The 24,060-nt window shown below is 35.7% G+C and overlaps 1 protein-coding gene across 2 annotated transcripts in view; it reads right to left on the bottom strand.

Annotated features, from left to right (window-relative positions):
* Positions 1–24,060, bottom strand: part of LOC142341728 (uncharacterized) — a 112,261-nt gene that overhangs the window by 32,886 nt on the left and 55,315 nt on the right. The window contains exons 3-5 of one of the 2 annotated variants that reach the window (XM_075392896.1): positions 17,664–17,880; positions 17,248–17,385; positions 2,618–2,766 (exon numbers count right to left, since the gene is read on the bottom strand). In XM_075392896.1, the coding sequence (XP_075249011.1) occupies positions 2,618–2,766; positions 17,248–17,385; positions 17,664–17,880 (504 nt within the window). Of the gene's footprint in view, positions 1–2,617; positions 2,767–17,247; positions 17,386–17,663; positions 17,884–24,060 lie in introns of both variants that reach the window. The other variant, XM_075392895.1, reaches the window with a different exon arrangement.

Genomic DNA, 24,060 nt, shown 5'->3' on the forward strand with positions numbered 1-24,060 from the left:
ATTTTTAAATATTATTTCAGTTCCGAGATTGATCGAAGAACCGGATTTTATTTTGGTTAACAAAAAATTATAGCGATCCAGTTCATGTTCTCCTTGCACATCGAACCAAAACAATTCCTTCAGATTTTTTCCAGCTCTACTTTCTCCCAGCATTGTTGCTTAAATTGACATAACCTGCATCGAAACTCGCATGTTCAAATTATACTAAAATCATGAAAAAATTAGAAATCGCCTTTCAAACTTTTCAAAAAAAAGTTATTAAAAGCAATAACAGCATACTAAGTAGATGCTTCCATTCTTGCAACTTAGACATGAATCACCACTTCTGAAGAACAAATTAGAAAACGTAAAAAGGACAACTTTTAAGAAAATTGGCAAAGTTCGAATCCACAAATGGCTCTAAAAAAATCTTTGTTAATACCACAAAATCATCAGCTAGTAGAAAACATATAAACCTATTTAAAGATAAGAAAGGGATCGCGGTGCAAAAGGAACAAACACAGCAACAATAAACATATCACTTATCTTGAACTCAAAACAAAAAGCCTCTAAGTAAAAAACCGTTAGCTACAAACTGGGCACATTAAATAGGTACAGCCTAGTCTCAATGGAAAATACATATCAAAACCCGAGACCAAGAGACTGTTTGGATTTCATCGGATATTCTAAAACAACTGTTATAAATAGAATTAGATGAGACCAATTATAACAAGGAGGCAACACTAAAACAACTCAAGCTATTCTGTTAACAAAATATGTCAAAGTGAAAAAAACATTTATCAATAAATTCAAAATATTCAATAAAATTATTTGAAAAACATTAGAGAGACAAGGAGACCAGTAATGAACGAAACTAAATGATTCAATTAGGTATACAGGAAAAACAAAAAAATATCTTCAAAAACTGGTATAATTTAAAATTCCAAATTTGTTTAAAATCTTGGATATAATCTTCAATTACATAACTCCATTGGAGCCTCATAACAGAGCCAAAAAGAGCTACCATTAATGACATCAAGAAATAGCAAAAAAGAACAACTAAAAACGGGTAAACCTAACAAATCAGCAATAATTTTTTGAAAACAAATGGCGCCGTTAAAAATTCTCAAAACAAAAAGGAACCATTAAAAATTTTCCTAAATCATACCTCACATATACGACACTAGTGATGGACAACAAAAAGTTTCAGAAACTGCATTTCTTTTGTTAAAGAATTTTTGCAATCAAGTGATTTTATTTTTAAGTTGTTGAAAACGTTATATAAAAATTCAAACTATTAAATAGCTTCAATTACATCAATATTAAGATCAAGAAACGTACAATTCTCAAGAGGGCGAAGACAATGTTTGAAAGAAGTACTGTCAAAGTTATTAAAAATACGATATGAATTCAAACCATTAAAGAGCTCCAATTATGCCTTATTACATAACCAGGGAGACCAGCCATTAATGAGTGTAAGAGCCACGAAACAAAGAAAAAAAACGCAATCCAAAATTTACAAATAATTTATTTAAAAAAATGTGATCTAAGCCATAAACGGTTAGCCGCCCTTTCAAAAATCGAGAATGCACCATTAGAACACTTTTTCTAGCCATGTCACACCGGCTAAAATATAGAGATTAAAACAGCTAGCAAAAGTCAAATAGCCGCACTTGGAAAGATTCTCTCTCATAAACCAAATACTTGTTCAAACGTTCTTAGCTCACTGCAGTTAAAAAGCAGTTAGAACAAATTTAACGCTTTCAAACTGCTCGTTTTTCGCTCCTTTTACTACTCCAGCGTGATTAAAATAACGGATCTTTTCCGTTTGTGCCCCCAGTACGTTATGCGCCCCCAGTTACAGAGCACGTGCCATTACATTGTAAATCATTATGTAAAAATATGGCACGTGCGTCTGGGGGTTGCAAATAATATGCTCCCACTAAAATGGGGGGCACAAACGAAAACGATCCAAAACAACTAATCTAATCTAATTTGACTTATCCAACAGAAGACGTTAAGAGATCTTAAAACAGCGCATTTCAATGGTAGAAAAAGGAGAGTGCATGGTAAAAAAAAGAATTGGTTGGATGGTAAAAAAGGCATTTCAATGGTAAAAAAGGAGTTGATTGGATGACAGCGGCTATTAAAAATAACACCAATTTCGGCGCTTTTTTCAGACTTTTAGTATTAAACAACTCCCAATTGAGTTCAGCTGCTTAAAATTATGCCAGAAAATCAGATCACACAAATCGAAACAGTCAAGAACGTAAAAGTCACTCAAAAAGTCAAAATGGTCAAGCAACAATTTTGAAAAGACGACGTTTACAACAATTGCTTCAAACTTCGTTTGAGAGCAATTAAAAAATCTAAATTTTAGTTTGGCATTGGACCATTACATAAAATCACTCTCATTTCATTGTGACACTAACAACGCTATAATAGTTTCTGTATATTATTTGAGAAAATTCAATCTGGTATAGTTTAAGCATTTCGGCTAGCGATTTTCTCTTAGAGCCATTAAGATTTCAAGTTTGCTAATAAAAATTTGGTATTCATTGGCTTCAATGACTTCTTGCATCAGCCACCTAAATTAGTCTTCCGTCTAGAAAATTACCTTTTGTTCATTTGTTCTTACCTTGGCTACTTGTGCTATTGTTATTGATGTTTTTGGTGTTGGTTGGAGTGTTGAAAGCTGGTATCCGTCTGGCCATGATGACGATGATATTTGCAATATCAGCAATGTATGATATGGTTCTCAGAGGATGCTCGATTATCGGCTCGTTACTAAAATCAGCAAAAAAATCAACTCCTTAAAATTGATGCATAACCACTGCCAAATAATTAACATCTTTAAATAATTACTCAATAAAACCTTTCATTTTTTCCAGGATGTTCCTGTTTGCGGCGAACAATACTTGACCTTTACTTTTCCACAAAAGCCTTATAGATAAAAACCTACCAGGTAGATTGATTCCCATGATCCCGATTATGATTGAAAAGAACATTCCCATGACCCCGATTATGATTGAAAAGAGCATTCCCATGACCCCGATTATGATTGAAAAGAACAGAAAAAAAATTGTTTTACAAAATAAATTAACAATGTGCGAGCTAATTCTATTTGTTTTTGTAGTAAGACACTTTCCTGTTTCTTAATGAGAGGATTCACGGATTAGTATGATTCTCAATAAGCAGTAGACCTGTTAAAACATACCCGGCAGATTGCCGGAAAATAGCCGCCGTTGATTCCAATAAGCATGATTGGGATTGAACGAATAGAATATATTGAAAAAAAAAGATTTTTGTACAAAAATATTTTTAAGTCCGATTTATTTTGATGACATTTCGTAGTTGAACATACTTCTGTTTCTTAGAGAGAGGCTACAGGTACTACTATCAATACCAATAAGCATTAGAGATGGTAACTAAGACTTATAGGAACGATGTTCAAATAGCGGGCATCTAAAATTGGGCTTTATGGGTTTATCCCGTTTCTACTTCTGACTTCAATTTTTTTTATACTGACTCTGTTCATTTTGAATTGCTTTGCTGAGCAACTGATATTCAAAATCACTTTTAGCAGAATGAGAGAAGAGAGAAACTAGCCTAGAGAAGTCAAAAAGATTTCACGCAAAATGTTGAAAAGGCGGCAAAATGAGGTAAAGCGAAACATTTTTTTATTCGACGAAGTAAAAAAAAAATAGGAGCGCTATAATAGCCGGCTGAGAAGATGAGGGCGGCTATTAATAAGACTAATTAGAACGAAGTTCAAATACAGGGAAGGTCATCTAAAACTGGGATTTATGGGTTTATCACGTTTCATTTCAGATTGATTTGCACTTTAAGGAGCGTTTAATAGCGCTTTTAGCAGAATGAGCATTAACCCGGAGAAATAAAAAAAGTGTTACGCAATATGTCAATAAGCTGCAAAATTGGTTAAAACGACACAAATTTTTGTGACACAAAACAAAACATAGCCGGAAAACTCCCAAATTAAGTAGCATTAAATTTAGGCTCAAGCCAGCGGCTCATAAAATGGAAACGGACCCGGTAGATTGCCGGAAAATAGCCTCCATTGATTCCCATAACACCGAATGGGACAGAAGGAACAAAAATGAAAAAAAAATTGATTGTTGTACAAAAACATTTTTAAAGTGCGAACAATTTCGATTGCATTTCGTAGTTATGCATACTCTCTGCATCCTTAATGAGAGTATGCAGAGGCTAGTATCAACGCTATACTCATTAGAGATGTTAACTAAGACTTATAAGAGAACAAAATTGAAGTAGCGGGCATCTAAAATTGGGCTCGGGTTTATCCCGTTTTATTTTGATTTCGTTTTTCGATACTGATGGGTGACTGAGGCGGGTCAACTGTTAAGACCAAGATCCGTCCCCTCACACCCTGTCTCCTCAAGCAGTTTCGGTGAATCCGATACTTAGAGACTAGTGAGGCGTAAGGTTCTAAAAAGAGCTGCTCGGCCATTTAATGCCCTCCGCGTGCTACCTGTTTATCCCGTTTTTGAGGACGAAAAGTCAAGTGGGTCAAACGAAACATACGGCAAAAAATCGCATGAAAAAAGACCACAGGACTAATATAACTACTACAATTACTACGTTTGAGAGCAATTAAACATACACGAATAACTTCGGGCGAAAGGCTCTCAAATCTGCAGGGGGTGGGGATTGTGGGTGTGAAGGGGGACTGATGCGGGGGAAGGGTTCAATGGTGGGAGTTCAAACAATTTCGGTGAATTGCATACTTAGAATATAGTAAGCCAAAGGGCTAAAGGAGCCTTTAATGACCTCCGGGCGTTACCTACTTGTCTCGTTCTTGAGGCCAAAAAGTCAAAATGGTCAAAAAAAATTTTTATAAAAAGACCGGTCTAAAATAATTGCTAAAAACTTCATTTGAGAGCACTTCACAAAATTAAGATTATGCGAAAAAGATGAAAAACGCAACTGAAAAACGCAACAAGCGATTGGCTTCGTCTGTAGCTAGCCACGGTTTATTGAGGCTAGCTTTAGCTTCATTCGACTCTGCAACATTTAGTTTTCTAGCCTTGTTAGTAATTAAATCAAATAAAAACCTGATATTTTAAAAATTGCAATATTTAAAAGAAAATCTTCCTAAATTTTGCAGTGAAAATGTTCAAAACAATTTTTTGTTTTTGGAGTTATCTCAAGCAACCCATCTGCAGGACTTGAAAAGATTCGTTGGCCAGTAATGATAGTTAAACTCAGAAGAGGACAGAAATATCTTGATAAAATTCAAGATATTTTATAACCCTTTCATTGTCTCAAGGGACTATCGAGTATCCCTATTTCTAGCTTTATATAGTTTAAATGGCTCATAAAGATCCATAAACTCGGAATACGATAATCCAAAATTTTTTAAAAAAATAAATTTTATCACAAAAATGCTAAAGCTGGAGTCATTAAATTATTGATAAGCATTCCAAAAACTTCAAAAACTATGCAACAGCTTGTCATCAAATCTTGGAGGAGGTCCCTAGGATCCTGGTGCCGGGAAAATGATAAACAAATTTAAAAAGATTCAAAAAACTTGTAAAAATTGCAAATATTTTTTAAAAATTGCGGATATTAAAATCTTGAAAAACCTTCCATGACATCTAGAAGCTATGCAGTAACCTACAATCCAATCAAGGAGGTTATGCGGCTCTTGATGCTGGAGAAACCTAAAAACCGACAAAAACATGCAAAAACATTGAAAAAAGCAAGTTTAAAAAAAATCGCTAAAATTTGTCACATTAAAAATTTGAAAGCTATTCCATGGCAAATAAAAATGTTTCATTAACTTATTACCAAACCTCTACAGACATTTTCTGGCCCCTGCATCTGGAAAGAACTAAATAATGAAAAATAAACTTCAAAATAAATAAAAAAAAATGGAAAAATGCACGTTTTGTCAAATAAAAAAATGCTAAAATTCGTAATGTTTAAATGTTGAAACCATTCAACTACCACTAGAAACTATGCAGTAACCCATTATAAAACCCTAGAGGAGGTTTCGTGACACCTAGGGCTGAAAGAAATAAAAATAACGACAAAATTTACCAAAAAAAATGTGAAAATTAGTATAAAATTGCGTGCTTTTAGCGATCGGTTGTTCGAACGCAGCAACAGGGGGGGGGGTACATCGGGGGACTGATGGGGAGTGAGGGGGGGCAACAGTGGGGTGGGGGGGCAAAGCGCGGTGGGGGGGTGTGTTGGGGTAACAGCGGGGGGGGGGGGGTCAACAGTCGGGTGTCTGAGAATCGGTTCTTAGGGGTCAACCTCTAAGAACCGGCCTTCACACCATAAAAATAAGTTTCCAAAAGAGATGAAACAGAGCTGAAAGGCTCTAAGAGCACTTAATTCCCGCTGGGCGCTATCTGTTTATCCCGTTTTTGAGGACGAAAAGTCAAACGCGTCAGACGAAGAATCGCTCAAGCAAAAATCTTAATAAAAAGACTGACAGGACTAATATAATTGCTACAAACTTCGTTTGAGAGCAATTAAATATTTATTTCTGAAAAAATCTCGCTCATTAAACATTCAAAGTGTCTCCTCATCGTAAATACACCCGCAGAAAAGTTCTTGATTAGCAATTTAACAAAACAATTAATTAAAAGCATAAACACAGAAACAGTCAGAATTTCAAAGATAAACCAGCCAACGCATGGCTAAAATTTAATCGTTATCACTTGATGAAAAAAAATCAAAATAGATATAAGTCAAATTAGAAGGTTACAAGAACACCTAATAAAGGCTAATTTTACGGCATCGTTTTTCCCAAAAGGATTAACATAGCCGGCAGATTGCCGGAATAGCTGCGAAAGAATAGACCTGCGTGTCATATAATAGAGATAGAAACAGATACCGAACTAAATTGAAAAAAAATCGACGCCGCTCAAAAAACTAGGTAACAAAACATTCAGCGATAAATTAATAAAGCTTGTTGAAATTCATTGCGCAGAAGCCTTTTATTAGGGACCTTTACTGCGCATATGAGTTCCTTTGACCTTAAACAAATTCAAATTAAACTTAAGTTTTTAAAGTGCAAAAGTCATTTTATTGAGTGAGGTAAGTCACGTATGATCAAAATTTAATCACGCAAATAACCTTAAAACTTTTGCTAAAGTGAGTGAGAAATGACGTCACGCGCGCAAATGCCGTTAGTGAGAGGAAGAAGTCATTCAGAAAATTTGACTTTTTCAGCTTTGCTGTGTGAACAAATGTAAAACGAAAAAAGAGCGTCAGACGACGAAACAAAAAACATAGCCGGAAGAATTCCGGAACCGACTCGAAGCGTCAAAACTTCACATACAAAACCGTAATTGCAGCGGAAGCCATAACCTTTTGCATCAAACCATTAACTCATTACCTTCCGAGGTCTGATCTAAACATTGGTGAAACTTAAACCACTGTTACCAAGAGAAACAAAATGCAGCAAAATTTTATAATATTGAAAACGTTTGGTAACGTTAAAAAAATCCGAAACAATTAAGATGGTCAAAATACTGATACGTTGAAAATGCTGACAAGGCTATCAATTGCCCCCAAATAAATCACGATTCTAATCTCAAAGATCGGGAAAGCAAACGGCAGATAATAATATTAGAAACTAAGTTAAATCTTATTAAAAAAGAATGCTCAAATTTAAGAATTAGAAAACTACTAATATTACACTTCTAATCACTGCAATTAAGACCAAAAACAACACATACTTCTTCCTTGTTGTACATGTGCTAGACAACATGATTTCATACTAATTCAAAAATTAAATTGATCATAGAAAAGACATAAGCAGCAGAACAATATTCAAAGACAAAAAATCGTTTAAATTAATACCAAGGCCGGAAGAAAAATGCAGTAAAAAGTAATAAGAGGACATTTTGGAAAAAGCGTGCTAGCAAACTCTCAGTACTGCCATATGTTGAATGAAATCAATTGCAAACCGAAGAAATGACGAAAATCTAAGAAAAGGCTGAAATCATTCAATTTTTTAACAACTGAAAAAATTAATAACGAAAAAAATGTATGTGCCACAACAAAGCTAGAATGTTACAAACTAGAACGTGAAGAATATGGGCACAATGTAAGGAACACCGTAACAGAAAGACATTCTTGATTTTTGAAAGTTAAAAATCAAATTATAAAAATCAAGAAAAACGAATACATTTCATTGTTCAGCATTCGAGACATAGAAAAGATAACTAGTCATCCGATACAAAGATCTATCTTCCTCAAGAGAACAAAAAAACAGGAAAAAATAGAATTCAAACATACGAAACATTGAAACATTTTGCAAAAAATGGTCAAAAAAACTTTTAAGACTGCATTTATGAAAAAGTTTTAACTGTTTTTCGAAACCTTAACGCTAAAAAATGATTGAACTTTTATTGAAACGACATTGAAACCCCTCATCTTGCACAAAAAGACTATTTCTAGTAAGTAAAACTAGAAGCCAAAAAACTGACAAAAATCGGAAAAAACTACCAAAATCGGATTAGCATATGTACAATTTTATAAAACAAAATTATATCGAGGTAGAAAGAGGCGTTTAGTATATGAATTTTCAAAAAGAAGTTGCCATATTAACTGATTTTTGACAAACAGACGGTTAAAAGATCCAAAATGACAACATTAATAGAAAAAAAAACAAAAATTAACTAAAAAATCAAGAAATATGTGCCAATTTTGAACTTGAAACGCAATCTTCAGGCTCCACAAAACACAATGGTATCAACTTCCGACGTTGACAATTCAATATAGCATCGAATAAAAATAATTTCTACAAAAAACCAAATTACGACCAAAAAAATTGGGCCATTTAGACGAAAAAACGGCTAAAAACGGTTACTTATAGGTGCCATTCAGTCAAAAATTACTTTTCAAAGTCAAAAAGTCATTCACTAAACGCAGCGCATGATCAAAAAACTTCTCTCGCTCAGAATAAATTAGTTCACACGGCAATTTTACTCACTTACGCTTTTAGGTTAAAACAGAGTCTGAACGAATAGTACTTCCGGTAAAAAAAACATAGCCGGAAGAATTCCGGAAGCGACTCGAAGCACCAAAACTTCACGAAAAGCTGAAGCCATTACCTTTTGTATTAAACCATTAAATCATTACCTCCCCGGGTCTGATCTAAAAATCGGTGAAATTTAAACCACTGTCCACAAGAGAAAGAAAATGCAGCAAAATTTTATTATTGAAAACGTTTGGTAACGTTAAAAAAATCCGAAATTTTTAGGATGGTCAAAAAACTGACAGCCTGACAAAGCTGACAGGGCCATCAATTTCCCTCAGATAATTAATGATTCTAATCTCAAAAAGATCGCGAAAGCAAACGGCAGATAAAAACTTTTCAAAAAAGACAGGAAAGTCAAAATTATTCAAAAAAGAGTGCTCTAAGAATCAGAGAACCACTACAATTAGATTTCTAATCACGACAATTAAGATAAAAATAATAAATGATTCTTCCTTGTTGCATATATGCTGGACAACATGATTTCATGCTAATTCAAAAATTAAATTAATCATAGAAAAACAAAAGCAACAGAATAATATTCAAAGGCAAAAAATCGTCGAATAACAATACCAAGCCCTGAAGAAAATTGCAATGAATAGTAATAAGTAGAAATGTTGGAAAAGACTTTCTAGCAAAGTCCCAGTACTGCCTTATTTTGAATTAAATCAATTGCAAACCGAAGAAAGCAAGATCTAAGAAAAAGCTGAATTCAGTCAATTTTTTAACAATTAAAATCAATATAACGAATATAAAAGTAGGTCCCAGGAAAAAACTAGAATGATACAAACAAGAATGTGAAGAATATGGACACAATGTTAGGAACACCGTAACAAAAAGACAAATTCTTGATTTTTGAAAGTTAAAAATCAAATTTAAAAAAATCAAGAAAAACGAGTACATTTCATTGATCAGCATTCGAGACATAGAAAAGACAACGAGTCATTCGAGACAAAAATCCAACTTGCTGAACAGAATAAAACAAGAAAAAGCAGAATTCAGGAATACAAAACAATGAAACATTTTGCAAAAAAGTGGCCAAAAAATATTTAAGACTGCATTTATGAAAAAAATTTATCTGTTTTTTCAAAAACTTAACACCAAAAAAATGATTCAATTTTTATTGAAACGAAATTAAAGTCCCTCATGTTCCCCAATATACTATTTCTAGTAATTAAAAGCAAAATACAAACAAAAAACTGAAAAAAATTGGCAAAAAACTACGAAAATCGGATTAGCAAATGTACAATTTTATGAAACAAAATTACATCGAGGTAGAAAGAGGCATTGAGTATATGAATTATCCAAGGGAAGTTGCCATATTAACTGATTTTTGACAAAAAACAGCTATAAGATCCAAAAATGAAGAAATTAATAGAAAAAAAAGCCAAAAATTAACTAAAAAATCAAGAAATATGTGCCAATTTCGCATTTGAAACGCAATTTCAGGCTATGCAAAATACTGTGCCATCAATTTCCGGGGTTTACATTTCAACATAGCATCAATTAAAAATTATTTCTACAAAAAACCAAATTACAAGCAAAAAAACTAGGCCACTTAGACGAAAAAACGGCTAAAAACGGTTAACTATATATGCCATTCAGTCAAAAACTACTTTTCAATGTCAAAAAAACATTCACTAAACGCAGCGCATGATCAAAAAACTTCTCTCGCTCAGAAAAAATTAGTTCACACTGCAATTTTACTCGCTTTTGCTTTTAGGTCAAAACATCGTCTGAACGAATAGTACTTCCGGTAAAAAAAAAAAAAACCTTAAGAAAACCAATACTCCTCTTCGAGTCGTAAAAAACCAAGAGCACCGCAATATAGCTACGCTCAGCTTACAGCTTCGCAGCTATAAAAAATGTTTTAACGTGAAAAAGAATACAAAGTGCTTTATAAAGCGCATAAAACGGCAAAATGACAAAATGGCTCAAAATTGCAGAAAAGTGTCCACTTCAGATAATCAGAAGCACCCAAACTTCCAATTACTCGTGATTCTATAAGACGAAAACCATTTTGCCTGAGAAAGTTACAATTCAAACTATAAATCTCCAATAATGCCAAACGTAAACAAATAAAATCTGCTTTGTTACAAATACATTTTACACTTACTTTTCTCGCTCTCACTAACAAAATGGGCAAACAGGAAACCACTCTTTGTTCACTGCTCTCCTATTTTTAATCAGCAATTTGACCCGAACATATTTTTGTGCAACATTGACCTTTACATGCAGTTTCAAATACACTCCAAAAATGAAACAACCAACTAACGTCCGGCGAACAGCTCTCTAACGGCTGGCGAGCGTTTGGCATTGTGAGTAGCGAGCTACGGTATAGGTATGCTAGTTTTAGCATAATTGAAGAGCGTGGGCTGAACACGCTTGGTTGTGACTGGAAGATGTGCAGGGAGTGGAGATGGTTTTTTTTTTGGGGGGGGGGGGGCTGAAGCACGGGGTGATAAAGCGGGGGGCGTAAAGTGGGGGATTAAAGGGGAGAACCAATCCTCATACCATGAATATATGTCTCCAAATCAGCGAATCGCAAACTAAGCCTAGTAACCTAAAAGGCTTCCAGATAAATTTATTCCCTCTGGCGTTACCTGTTTATCCCGTTTTGAGGACGAAAAGTTGAAAGGGTCAGACAACAATCAGTCCAGCGATATTTTACTTCAAATACCACAGGACTAATACAATTACTAGAAATTTGATCAATTAAAAATAGTAAATCCTAAAAGGACGCTCCACCAATACTCTTCGAGTCATAAAACTAGGCCCGCAATAATAGCCAGCTGAGAATATGAGGGCGGCTATTAATATAAACATAGCTGGCAGATTGCCAGAAAATAGCCGCAATAGCTTCGTAGATCTGCAGACTCAAAAAAACAGTAAAAGAGGCGGACCAAAAAAATTCGTCTTTTCATTGAAGGCTGATATGTTATATTTTGATTAAAAATCTGTATAAGTTTTTGCTGCCTCTATTAGCTGATCTCAAATAACCTTCATTTAGAGTGAAACACACCCATTTGACCTTATCTCTTTGAATTAAAGTAAATAAAAGTCAATTTCAAAGTGAGGAAGTCATTTTTGAGAGTGAGGTAAGTCAAGTGTGACCAAAAATTTAATCACGCGCATGAACAAAAAACTCGCTCCACTAAGAGCGAAAAATGACGTCACACATGCAATTCAGTTGAAATTGCATGAACGAATGAACAAAAAGTGGCTGTGACGTCATATGGTCGTAACAAAAATCATGACGACGAAAAAAAAAACCAAGAGAAGGCCAATAATAGCCCCAGCTATCGCTGTGCGGCTATTAAACATAAACGACTAACGTCGGGCGAATTGCTCTCAAACAACCGGCGAGCAGTTGACTTCGTCAGTAACTAGCCAATGTTTAGCGAGGTTAGCTTTAGGCTGATTGAAGGGGCCTGAGATTAGGGCAATAGACGATGACATCACGCCACATAACAGCCGCATCAACAAAAGAGTTAAGGAGAGAGAAAATGCGAGATTAAACGTGAGCGAGAAACAGAAGGAAAGACACGCCAGCCAACAGAGAGAGAGAGAGAGAGAGAGAGAGCTATGAACTTTTCCATAGTGAGATTCGACTCTACAACTTCAAGTTTTCTAGCTTTGTTAGTAACTAAATCATAGAGAAAATGAAAGCGCAAATTTCAAAATAAAAGTTTCCACATTTCACAGTAAAGAAAATTTTCAAATCTGTCTTTTATCTCCGGGGTTATGTCAAGTAACACATCTGCAAGACTTGAAAAGCTTCGGTGGCCAGTAATGATCGTTAAACTCAGAAAAGGACAAAAATAATCACAAATTTTAAAAACAATTGCAAATTTTAACAAAATCTTGCAAAAACTCATGATATTAATTGCTTCAGAACACCAATCCATTGCCTCAAGAGACTAACCAGTATCTATATTTCAAGCCTTAAACAGTTTCACTGGCTCATAAAGATCCATACACTTGGAACACTCATTTTTCAAATTTAATTTTGTAAAAAAAAACTGTTAAATGTCGAGTCATTAAAATAACAATATTCATTCCATTAACTCTAGCAACTAAGCCTCCGCTAACTACCAAACCTCGGAAAGGTTTTTTTGTGTCTCTTGAAGCTGAAAAAACCTAAATAAAATGACAAACCATTTCAAGAACATGAGGATTGCCAAAACTCTTTAAAAAATGCTAAAACTCGTGAAATCTTAAAACCTTTAAAAACACTCCATTGCATCTAGAAACTACACAATTTCTTATTATCAATATCTAGAGGAGTTTTCTTGGCCGTTGAGGCTAGATAAACCTATAAAATCACAAAAATTGCCAAAAACTGGAAAAAATTGCAAGTTTTAAAAAAATCGATAAAAATTATATTAAAAGTTGAAAACTATTCTATGGCCAATAAAAAATTTTCAGTAGCCTATCCTCAAGGCTTAGAGGAGGTTTTTGGGTACCTGAGGCTGGAAAAACTTAGAACATGACAATAAATTTCAAAAAATTTGAAGAAAAAATTAAAGTTTTATCAAACAATTGCTAAAATTCGTGATGTTAAAACGTTCAAAAGCATTCCATTACCACTAGAAACTATGAAGTCAACTATTATCAAATTCTGAAGGAGGTTTTCTGAACCCTGAGGCTCAAAAACCTTGAATAAGGACAGTAAATGTTAAAAAATTTAAAAATGCAATTTTTGGCACAAAAAATGCTAAAATTCGTGATATTAGAATCTTGAAAAAAACCATTACGTCTGGAAACTATACAGTAGCCTATTACCAAACCCTAGAGGCGGCTCCTGAGCTCTTTAGTCAGGACAAACCTAAAAAATGACCAATTTTCAAAAACATTGAAAAAATTTGCAAGTTTTGTCAAAAAAAATGCAAAAACGCGATGTTTAAGTGTTGAAACCATTGTCACCATTAGAAACTATGCAGCAACCTATTATCAAATTATAGAGTCAATTCCTTGACATCTAGGCCTCAGAAAACTGAAAAAATGACAAAAAGTTTCAAGTTCGAAAAAATTACAAACGTAGCCGGCAGATTGCCGGAAAATAGCCACGATAGACGCTTGGGGCCTTCCATGAATTGAAACAACTTAAGAGATTAGATAAACATATCGACCACCAGTCCTTTAAAAGACCACTGGACTTTTTTGGTTTAGCTTTGGACTGTCATTTTTATGAGACACATAAGCTCTATAAGGAGAAAGACGTAATAGGGCTTTTCAAAATTATGATCTTTTCAGTTTGTGCCCCCTCAGCTTAGTGGGCGCGTATTATTTACACGCCTCAGATGCACGTGCAATATTTTTTACATAAGGACTTACTATGTAATGGCACGTGCTCTGTAACTTTTAGGCGCATAACGTACTGGGTGGGGGCACAAACGGAGAAGATCCCAAAATTAATATTCGAAATCAAAAACTCAGGACTCTAATAATCAAGAATTAGGGCATATATGTTTGGCACTACTTAGATGCACAGCATTGACCTTTAACAAGTAAATGTTCATAAAATTTAAAGTTCCATAAGTGAGTTCAGAAGTCATTTTTTTAGTGAGGTCAGGGTAAGACGAAACAAAAATCTGTTAGACGAAGTAACAAAAAATTAGGAGCGCTATAATAGCCGCCTTGAATTGAGGACGCGGCGATTAAAAATTAAAATAAATTTGCGTTTTTAGCGAGCGGTTGTTTGTCAGTAGCTAGCCGGGGGGTGCAGTGGGGTGCTTATGGGGGTGGCAACAGTCGGGCGGAGAGGGCAACAGCGATGTGAGGGGGGGTGGGGGCAATAGTGGGGGGGGGGGGTGGTCAACGGTTGGGGGGGTGGTCAACGGTTGGGGGGGGGTCTTCAACCTCTACGAACCGCTCTTCACACCATAAGTATAAGACTCCAAAACGGTTTGAGCTGAAACAGAGCTGGAAGGCTCTAAGAGCACTTAATGCCCGCTGGTCGCTACCTGTTTATCCGTTTTTGAGGACGAAAAGTCAAAAGCGTCAGACGAAAACTCGGTCAAGTGAAAAATCGCATAGAAAAAGACTTCGTTTGAGAGCAATTAAAAACATAACCGACTAACGTCGGGCGAATTGCTCTCAAACGACCGGCGAGCGGTTGACTTTGTCAGTAGCTAGCCAAGTTTTATTGAAGCTAGCGCTAGCTTGACTCGACCCTTAAACTTTTGGTTTTCTAGCTTTGTTAGTAAACAAATCAAATAGAAAACTGATATTTAAAAAAAATCGCAAATATTGCAAAATTTAAATAAAAAAGCTTCCAGATTTTGCAGTGAAAATGTTCACAATTATTTTTTCTCTCCTGAGTTATGTCAAGTAACCCATCTGCAAGACTAGAAAAAAATCGCTGGCCAGTAATGATAGTTAAACTGAGAAAAAGACAAAAAAACTCAAAAATTTTTGAAAACAATGGCAAATTTTAACAAAATCTTGCCAAAATTCAACACATTAAAATCTTCAAAAACAATCCGTTGTTTTAAGAGACTATCCAAACTCACTATTTCAAGCTTTAAATAGTTTTAATGGCTCAAAAACATCCATAAACTTGGAACATGATAATAATTTTTGGAAAACTTAAAAAATTATAATTTATCAAAAAAGTGCTAAAGCTGGAGTCATTAAAAAATTGATAACAATTCCATGAATCTAGAAATTATGCCACAGCTGTTCATGAAGCTTTGGAGCAGGTCCCTAGGATCCTGGTGCCGGAAAAAAATGATAAAAAAGTCAAAGATTCAAAAAAATTAAAATTGGAAATAATTTTAAAAATTGCTGATCTTAAAATCTTGAAAACCCATCCACTACATCTAGAAGCTATGCAGTAACCTATGCTCAAACTCTAGAGGAGGTTTTGTGTTTATGTGGCTGTTGAGGTTGGAGAAACCAAGAAAATGACAAAAAATTTCAAAAAACTTGAAAATTAGAAGTTGAAAAATACTGCTAAAATTTGTGATAAAAGTATCAACTTATCCATGACCAACATACATTTTTTCGTAACTCATTATCAAACCCTAACGGAGAATTTTTGTTAGCCTGAAAAACCTGAATAAATGACAATAATGGCAAATAAACTGACAATAGCGATAATAAACTGACAATAAATTCAAAAAATGCTGAAATACGTGGTGCTGAAATCTGGAAACACATTTCATTACATTTAGAAGTTATACAGTAACTACTTTTGAACCCTAGAGGAGGTTTCTCGAGTCTTGAGGCTGGAGAAACCTAAAAACCAACAAAAACCTGAAAAAATTGCAAAATTTAAAAAAATTGATAAAAATTGTCATATTAAAAAACTGAAAGCTATTCCAAGGCAAATAAAATTGTTTGAGTAACTTAACTTATTATCAAATCTCTAAGGACGTTTTCTGGCCCCTGCGTCCGGAAAGAAGTGGATAATAAAATATAAACTTCGAAAAAATTGGAAAAATTTGCCCGTTTTGTCAAAAAAAAGGCTAAAATTCGGGATGTTAAAATGTTGAAACCATTCCACTACCACTAGAAACTATGCAGTAACGTAATATAAAACCCTTGAGAAGGTTTCTTGACACCTAGGGCTTAAAAAACGCAAAAAATTACAAAAATTTTTAAAAAACTTGAAAAAATTTGTGAAAATTAGTATAAAATTGCGTGTTTTTAGCGATCGGTTGTTCGTCAGTAGCCACGGCAGGCGCGCGGGGGGGGGGGGGGGGGAAGGGTGTACACGGGGGGTCCGATGGTGAGGGGGGCGTGCAACAGTGGGGTGGGGGCAACAGCGCCGTGGGGGGGGGGTGGGGGCAATAGGGGGGGTTCAACAGTGGGGGTGTCGTCAACCTCTAAGAACAGCCCTTCACAACATAAGTATTAAGTCTCCCAAACAGTTTGAGCTGAAACAGAGCTGAAAGGCTCTAAGAGCTCTTATGCCCGCTGGGCGCTACCTATTTATCCCGTTTTTGAGGACGAAAAGTCAAAAGCGTCAGACGAAAAATCGGTCAAGCGAAAAATCGCATAAAAAAAAGACCGACAGGACTAATATAATTGCTACAAACTTCGTTTGAGAGCAATTAAAAACAATGAACCGCTTAGCTGACGCCCCGAGTTATATGAGGATAATGAGATTTTGTTCAATTAAAAATTTTCATTAGAACAACAATTTTTTTAACCGGGAACTGAATTGGCAGAGTTAAGAAGCGAGCATGCTTTACTGAGAGAGTGAGTTTAGTGGTATGATGTACCTATCCATGTTGACTAATGCCAATTTGTCGGTGGATATATGGAGATAGACTTCGACTGATGGCTGGAACTCCCCGTCTGGGGCCTTGATTCGAGTGACTGCCTCGTGTGCCTGCTGCATCCGCAGGGTCCGATTCGGTCTGCATCAACAACGAAACTCAGTCATATAACCAATCCAATGCCTATGCTTTAAGGCAGCTTACTTATTATTGGATTGTCAATTATGAGATTGGGATACATGTTTCCCTTTATTTACATCTGCATTTTTTTCTGACAAAATACCAAGTGACATCAGATTAAGATTTCTCACTCATAGGGCATTCGGTAGTTGAATTATGACTCGATAAATTATATCTAACATCATTTATAATTTATGCATTGGTACAAAAGAGCTCTATGTGTCAACTATGGCAGCAACCTGGATGTTGATATGAGCTGAGTGGATCCCAGGTATGCGCACTTGTATCTGATGCCCTCATAGAGCGAGTCAGGGTTAACTGGTCCAGGGGCTCTTCCCCCATAGGCAGTAAGTCTCTTGCCCTGGAAACAATTCTTAGGCAACTCCCCAATGTGTTTGTCTACAGAATTCAAAGCTTTCTCATCTGCTTTGAGCAACTTGTGACCCTCTTCGTGATCTACTGAAACAGAGAAATGAAATCTGAAAAGCTATTTTTAAATATTGAACATAACCAACAAACATCGGGCGATTGCTCTCGAACGACCCGCGAGCAGTTGGCTTGGGTAGTAGCCAGCTGGGGTTCAGGAAAGGTAGCAGTAGTGAGTGGGGTGGGGGGTCAAGCGAGGAGCGCTGAACGAGAGGGGGTCGAAATCGCCAGATGGAGTAGAGTGGACGGGGGAGCGTTAGGGGGTGACTGGGGGGGGGGGGGGGGGGGGGGTGACTACAGGCGGTAAACTTAGATCAAGAACCTCACTTCACAACATGAAATTGTCTCCTCAAAACAGTTTCGGTGATTTTCATACTACTAAGGGAGCTACTGGCATTTGATGCCCTCCGGGCTTTACCTCTTTATCCGGTCTTCGAGGACGAAAGTCAAAAGGATTACACGAAAAATTAGTCAAGCAAGAACTTGCATGAAAGACCACAAGACTAATATAATTAAGACAAGATTCGTTAGAGAGCAATTAATAATTGTCAAACGCCGATATTGATGAAAACCGAGGAGCAATCAGTTAATTTTTGCGTCAACCTCAGCACTAACAAAAAGTAGCAATATCGCAAAAAACAAAACGTTTACTGGAAGATATAACTACAGTAATATAACAACAGCAGACCTCTACCACTAGATTCCACATTGAGCAAAAGAGTATACACACTCAGTTCACTCGAAACAACTCATGTATAGAAAAAGATGCAGATGACGTATTTAATGAGAACGGTTGTAGCTTTAAGCAAAAACAATGATACGCCTCCTTAAATTAACTGGTTTTAGCTTGAGTACTGAAAATAATCCTGCCCAAATTTGCCTCATCCCTTTCAAAATTGAGCAATCATGAACCGAATAACGTCGGAAGAATTGCTCTCGTTCGGTCACAATCACTTTAAATCAGCAGCAAATCCAATTGAGGGGGCCTTAAAAATTTCAAAAAGTATTCAGTACCTATTAGATCTAAAATATTCATTAAAAAGGCAACAAGAACCAGACCTAAAATTAGCCGGCAAATAGCCGGAAAATAGCCGCCGTTAACAACACTGACCGACGTTGGAATTGAAATAGTAGGAAACCAAAAAAAATGATAGCCTATTTTGTTTTTGAAGTGTCAAATAGTGTTCTATTTTGGTTGGATGTTTGAATACATTCGATAAACATGGTGAATTCAGCCTCTATATAGGAGGACAATAAACTTATTTCAAATACCCCTTAGCGTCCGAAATCATACACGACGATTATTTCAAGCACGATATCACATCTTAAAACAATAAATCTTAATGCCGAGTCTTTATTGGTTTATCCAGTTTATTTTGATTTCACTTTTTGACCTTAAAACTATTCGCGTAAAATTGCCCAACGAATTCTACATTCAATTCAGTTCAGCCACCCAAATACCAAAAATCTGTTTAAACACCGATTTCTCACTTCACTTGAAAAGCACTTTGAAAAAAATACACGCCCTACGACTAATCAAAGCACTCTGAAAAAATTACACGCCCTACGACTAATCGCTTTTAGCTCCTCTTAGTACAACAGCGAGACTAAAATCACTATCCAATTCGACTTCCCATTGACAAAGAACAAAAAGTCTGAACATATCGTAAAAATATAGCCCGAAAACTCCGGAATCAACTCGAAGTAAAATATAAAATACACACTAACGAACCACTAACTGCTAAAACTATTCACTTCATTATACCATTCAATTTGAAACCAAGTTATCAGGGGAAGACAAACTATCAAAAAATTTTCTGAGAAACATTTGCGTCTTTAAAAGCATTATATATAAAAGATAGTCTGTCTGGTACTATTCAATTGCATTCAACAAATGACTATGAAATGATGTGAAAAATTAACCAACGATACATCACGAAAAAGGAGAAACACCGGATAGAAAGAAAAGAAAACAATTGAAGGACTAAATCTATAAATCTGTAAAGTGTTTTAGTAATATTTTCTAAAAATTGTTCTCAAAAAGTCTCAAAAATCGTTTAAAAAACAATTCCCGATTAATTCAGCGCTTAAACGACAGCCAAGGCACCTGAAATCACTCAAAAATATGAAACTACAAAACTGGAAAATTGATTTACTTCTTCTATAAACAATTGTGCTATCAAACTTTTCATTGTTTTCACGTAGTAACAATAAGCCTACCAACAACCCTAATTCAAAAAAATAAAAATGAAACATTATGAAATGCAGAAAAGTGTTAGTAAAAAACATCAAAAACAGAAAAATTAAGCTAAAACATTAAATTTAGCCCATTTTAATCAATTAATAGAACTAAATTGATATTAACGAAATTAAAAGGCCACTTAGATCAACCAGACTATTTTGAATCTCTGGACACAAAAAACATGAAAAACTACAAAATTGCTTATAAAAAGGTCAAGCATATAAAACTCTAATACATTATTGAGATGGTCAAAGTTCTCCCAAACTTACAGCTATCTATCAACAAAAAGACGCTCCACCAATATTCCTCTTCGAATCGCAAGAAAAAACAGCACACCAATATAATTCAAATTATTTGAATTGTACAAAAAATAGGCCAGCTATAATGGCCGGCTCAGAAGATGAGGGCGGCTAATAATAAGTATAAATTAATAATTCAATACTACTCAAATAAAAGCGCCCAGCTGAACAACTTAAATGGTGGTACTCAAATTCGGTAATCTCTCTTCACTATTAATTGAACTTTGCTTTCAAAAAAATTTAGTGAATGTAAAGTTTTTGTTTGCAATCGGTCACACGTTACGCTCAACAATTGAATTAAATCAAATACCGAAGACGCAACCGAATAAGTGAATAGACCGACGTCACACACGCACAAAAAGCTAAGAGCCAACGACAGTAATTTTCAATTTGTGAATCTACGAGGGCTTTCATAGAGAATTTCTGCCCTTAGTTCTAATTAAAATTAAATTAATTCAGTTTGAGCCGACAACTTACCCATGTGACCTTTACATTTCTGGCCTTTAAATTGCACTGAGGAACAGCAGCAAGCCATGTCATTGTCGTTTCCTGTGTAATATGCATTATAACTATGGCAGCGACAAAACTCCGACTTGCTAAATCTCTTCTGGTGCGATTCGATAATTTTACTGAAAAGCAAATTGGAAAACAAACTCATGTTTGACATACTCGCACTATTTTCGTGATCCAGGCCGTAAAACGCCGATGGCGCGTTGGAATTCTGGGTGTCATAACAAGCTCCCTCTTCGAACTTTTCTGGGCTACTCAAATCAGGTTCCGGGGTCGATATGGAATTGGAACGGGACATTGAACCATTAGGGGGAAAACAGGCATAACTTTGCGTGGAAACTGACTTGGATCTAGTTTGTTTAGAGGCGTCAAAATCAGGGAAAGTCTGTTTTGCCTCGGGAGAGTTAATAGCGTAAATTGATTTACCTTCAACTTGCGGCAATTTTGGGACTACAGTACTGCGCCGCTCAGTTTTATTTAGGTTCTGTTGTTCTGTCACTTTAGTCATTATAAACAATTCGGGAAAGCTCAAACGTGTGCTTGGTAAAATACAACATTTAATAACATTGACTATTCATGCTAGTTGAGAACGGCACACAAATGGAAAATTCAGACAGAGAAAAAAAACGTGATAGAATTGATCATTAAAGTCGGGGCAAGTGAGAAAAACGAAATTAGCTTCAAATTGATTTATTTGCAAGCGGCGTCAGAAACAACAAACTGGGCTACCTACTTCATAGCTGCTACTATTTGCCCAGCACGATTACCTTTTTAGGGTTTATGCAACCAATGTCCGCTCAAATAAAGAACGTTATCAAATGTGGGGTCAATTAATGCAAGGCGCGTAACACATATTAGCCCTGCGGGTAATTCAAAAAGGCGTCACTTCTGAACATTGGCTTCAAAGTAGGGCGTACATTTAATCCCACGAAGAAAGAGCGCACCAATTTTAGGAACTATAAAAATGGTAATTTAGCACGTATGTAAAAAGTGTAAAACAGCGATGCTTTGCTTGAATGCTGTAAACAACACATCAACGGTCGTAATTAGTCGAAAACACGCGATAGGAACATTAATCTTGAGAGCAATAAAGGTGTCTTAGATGGTCAACACTAAACAAGTAGGTCGTGAGAGTGCCAAAATCAAAATGCCCTGCCTTTCAATTCTTAATTTGATTGCAACTCCGTGCTACAGAGTAGAACAGTTGGTTATAACTCATAACTGATATTATTAACTATCTAACACTGCAGGTATTGAACCACTTTGACGTAACTTGAGGGTAGCTGAAAGCGTGTTGAGGTAAAGCATTATGAACTGAATGAAAGGTAATATCCATTTCAAATGGTTAGTTGGGCTATGCTTCAATTCACTTAGCTATGTTAACATATGATAAAGAAAACAAATAACATTCGGGTACACAGTTACTATGCCACCACTGCGAGTCAGGTTGGTCCCAAAATAAGTTTAAATAAGCTAGAACAGGGTAAAGACAGAAAGACACACAGAATGTCACTACTGGAATGCAGGTACAGATACAACTGCTCCGGATAACATGCCTACATAACGCACTTCCTTCTCTAATCAGTACGCTTTCCCTTTCCTTTTCGATTCTGTTAAGCACTAATTAGTCAATATACAATCGGAATTGCGCAATTTGTTATAGCTTTTGATCAAATAATTATAGTTATTGACTTCTGATCAACCCATTCAGTTGGTTGTTCACAAAATATGGACCGAATTATTTCATAGAAAACAATAACGAAAATTGAAAAAATTTGAAAAAAATTCGCAATCCTTCAAAAAATGAGAAGATTAAGAGAGAAGGTACGCGGACATCAAAACCACGAATCTCAAAGCAAGAAGCAAAACCAGCCCACTTCAAAGAAATCCTCATTTGAATAAATAACACAAATTCAATGAACAAAAAAGCACCCATTTATGCTAACGACAGCAAAAATAGATTTCATTGCCACGAGACATTTAAATAAATACTATCGCTCGATTTGGTTTGATTTTGGTTAGCAAAGCAAACAGGATATATGAGAGAATACAGACTATCCAATGACAAAGTGTAGGTTACTTGTCTTTTTCAGCCCACTTTCCCTCAAATTCAATTTTCTAGAACAGTCTGCCGAAAAGACGCTTGGTCTCAATTCAACAAACATTTCAAAAATTTGTATCTTGAAAACTGCTTCAAAAAACGAAGGCTGACTTTTGCGATCAGTAATATGAATTAACTTCATAAGATCAAGCCGAGTACGAAACGTGACGTCGAAGAGGAGCTTATGCATATTGATCACGTTAATAATGCAAACAATATTGCGCGACAAAGCACATTTCTCTTTGAAGATACATGTCAATCGATGTTCATGCCTTCCCAATATAATACTTAATCCTTATAAGTGTTGTACAATTATCTTCCGCATACATTATGGCATAGAAGCCAAATCAGATATTGATAAAACAGAGGTCTTGAGAAATTGTTAAAAAGTGTAGCCTAAACAAATTGTAGGACAGATCTAACTCCGTAAGTATAGTGAAAACAATCTCATCACTAGAAACAACGTGTCACAACAAAACTCATTTGAACCAACAAAAAAGGATTACAACTAAACGGACCGTCAAAAATGGGTTACAATCAAAAGCGATTAAGAAAATGCGATAAGAGCGAAGTTTCCTTCCGTACTATAAGCTAGAAAACAAACCGAATGCCGTCGCAGACAAATTTCGAACGGCAGGAAAGAAGATGGCTTTAGTTGTAACGTAAGCTCAGGGAAGCTGACCGAAATGGGCGGAGATAAAAAGGTGGTGGGAGATCTTCCAAGCTTCACAAAGTTGGCCTTCACGATATGAATACTTCCCTCAAACGTTACTTATCCACTTCTCTTCATCGTGCTCACCCCCATACTAAGGCTCTAAGAGAGCACATCATCAATTTATGACATCAGGCTTAACCAATTTTCCTGAACAAAAAATGTCGAGCAAAAGTTTTGAAGTACACTTTTCAGTTGGCTCTGAGTAGCAAAATGCCATCAATTGAGCTCAACTGATAAAAATTGTGAATTGAGATCAAATTAGATATCGAAAATTGAGAACCTCACAAAATAATTTCAGGTATGAATTCCTGCTGAAATATCTGGAATATAGTGACATTAATGC

The sequence above is a fragment of the Convolutriloba macropyga genome, chromosome 6 (genome assembly GCF_964194025.1).
Source record: "Convolutriloba macropyga chromosome 6, txConMacr16.3, whole genome shotgun sequence".
NCBI lineage: Eukaryota > Metazoa > Xenacoelomorpha > Acoela > Convolutidae > Convolutriloba > Convolutriloba macropyga.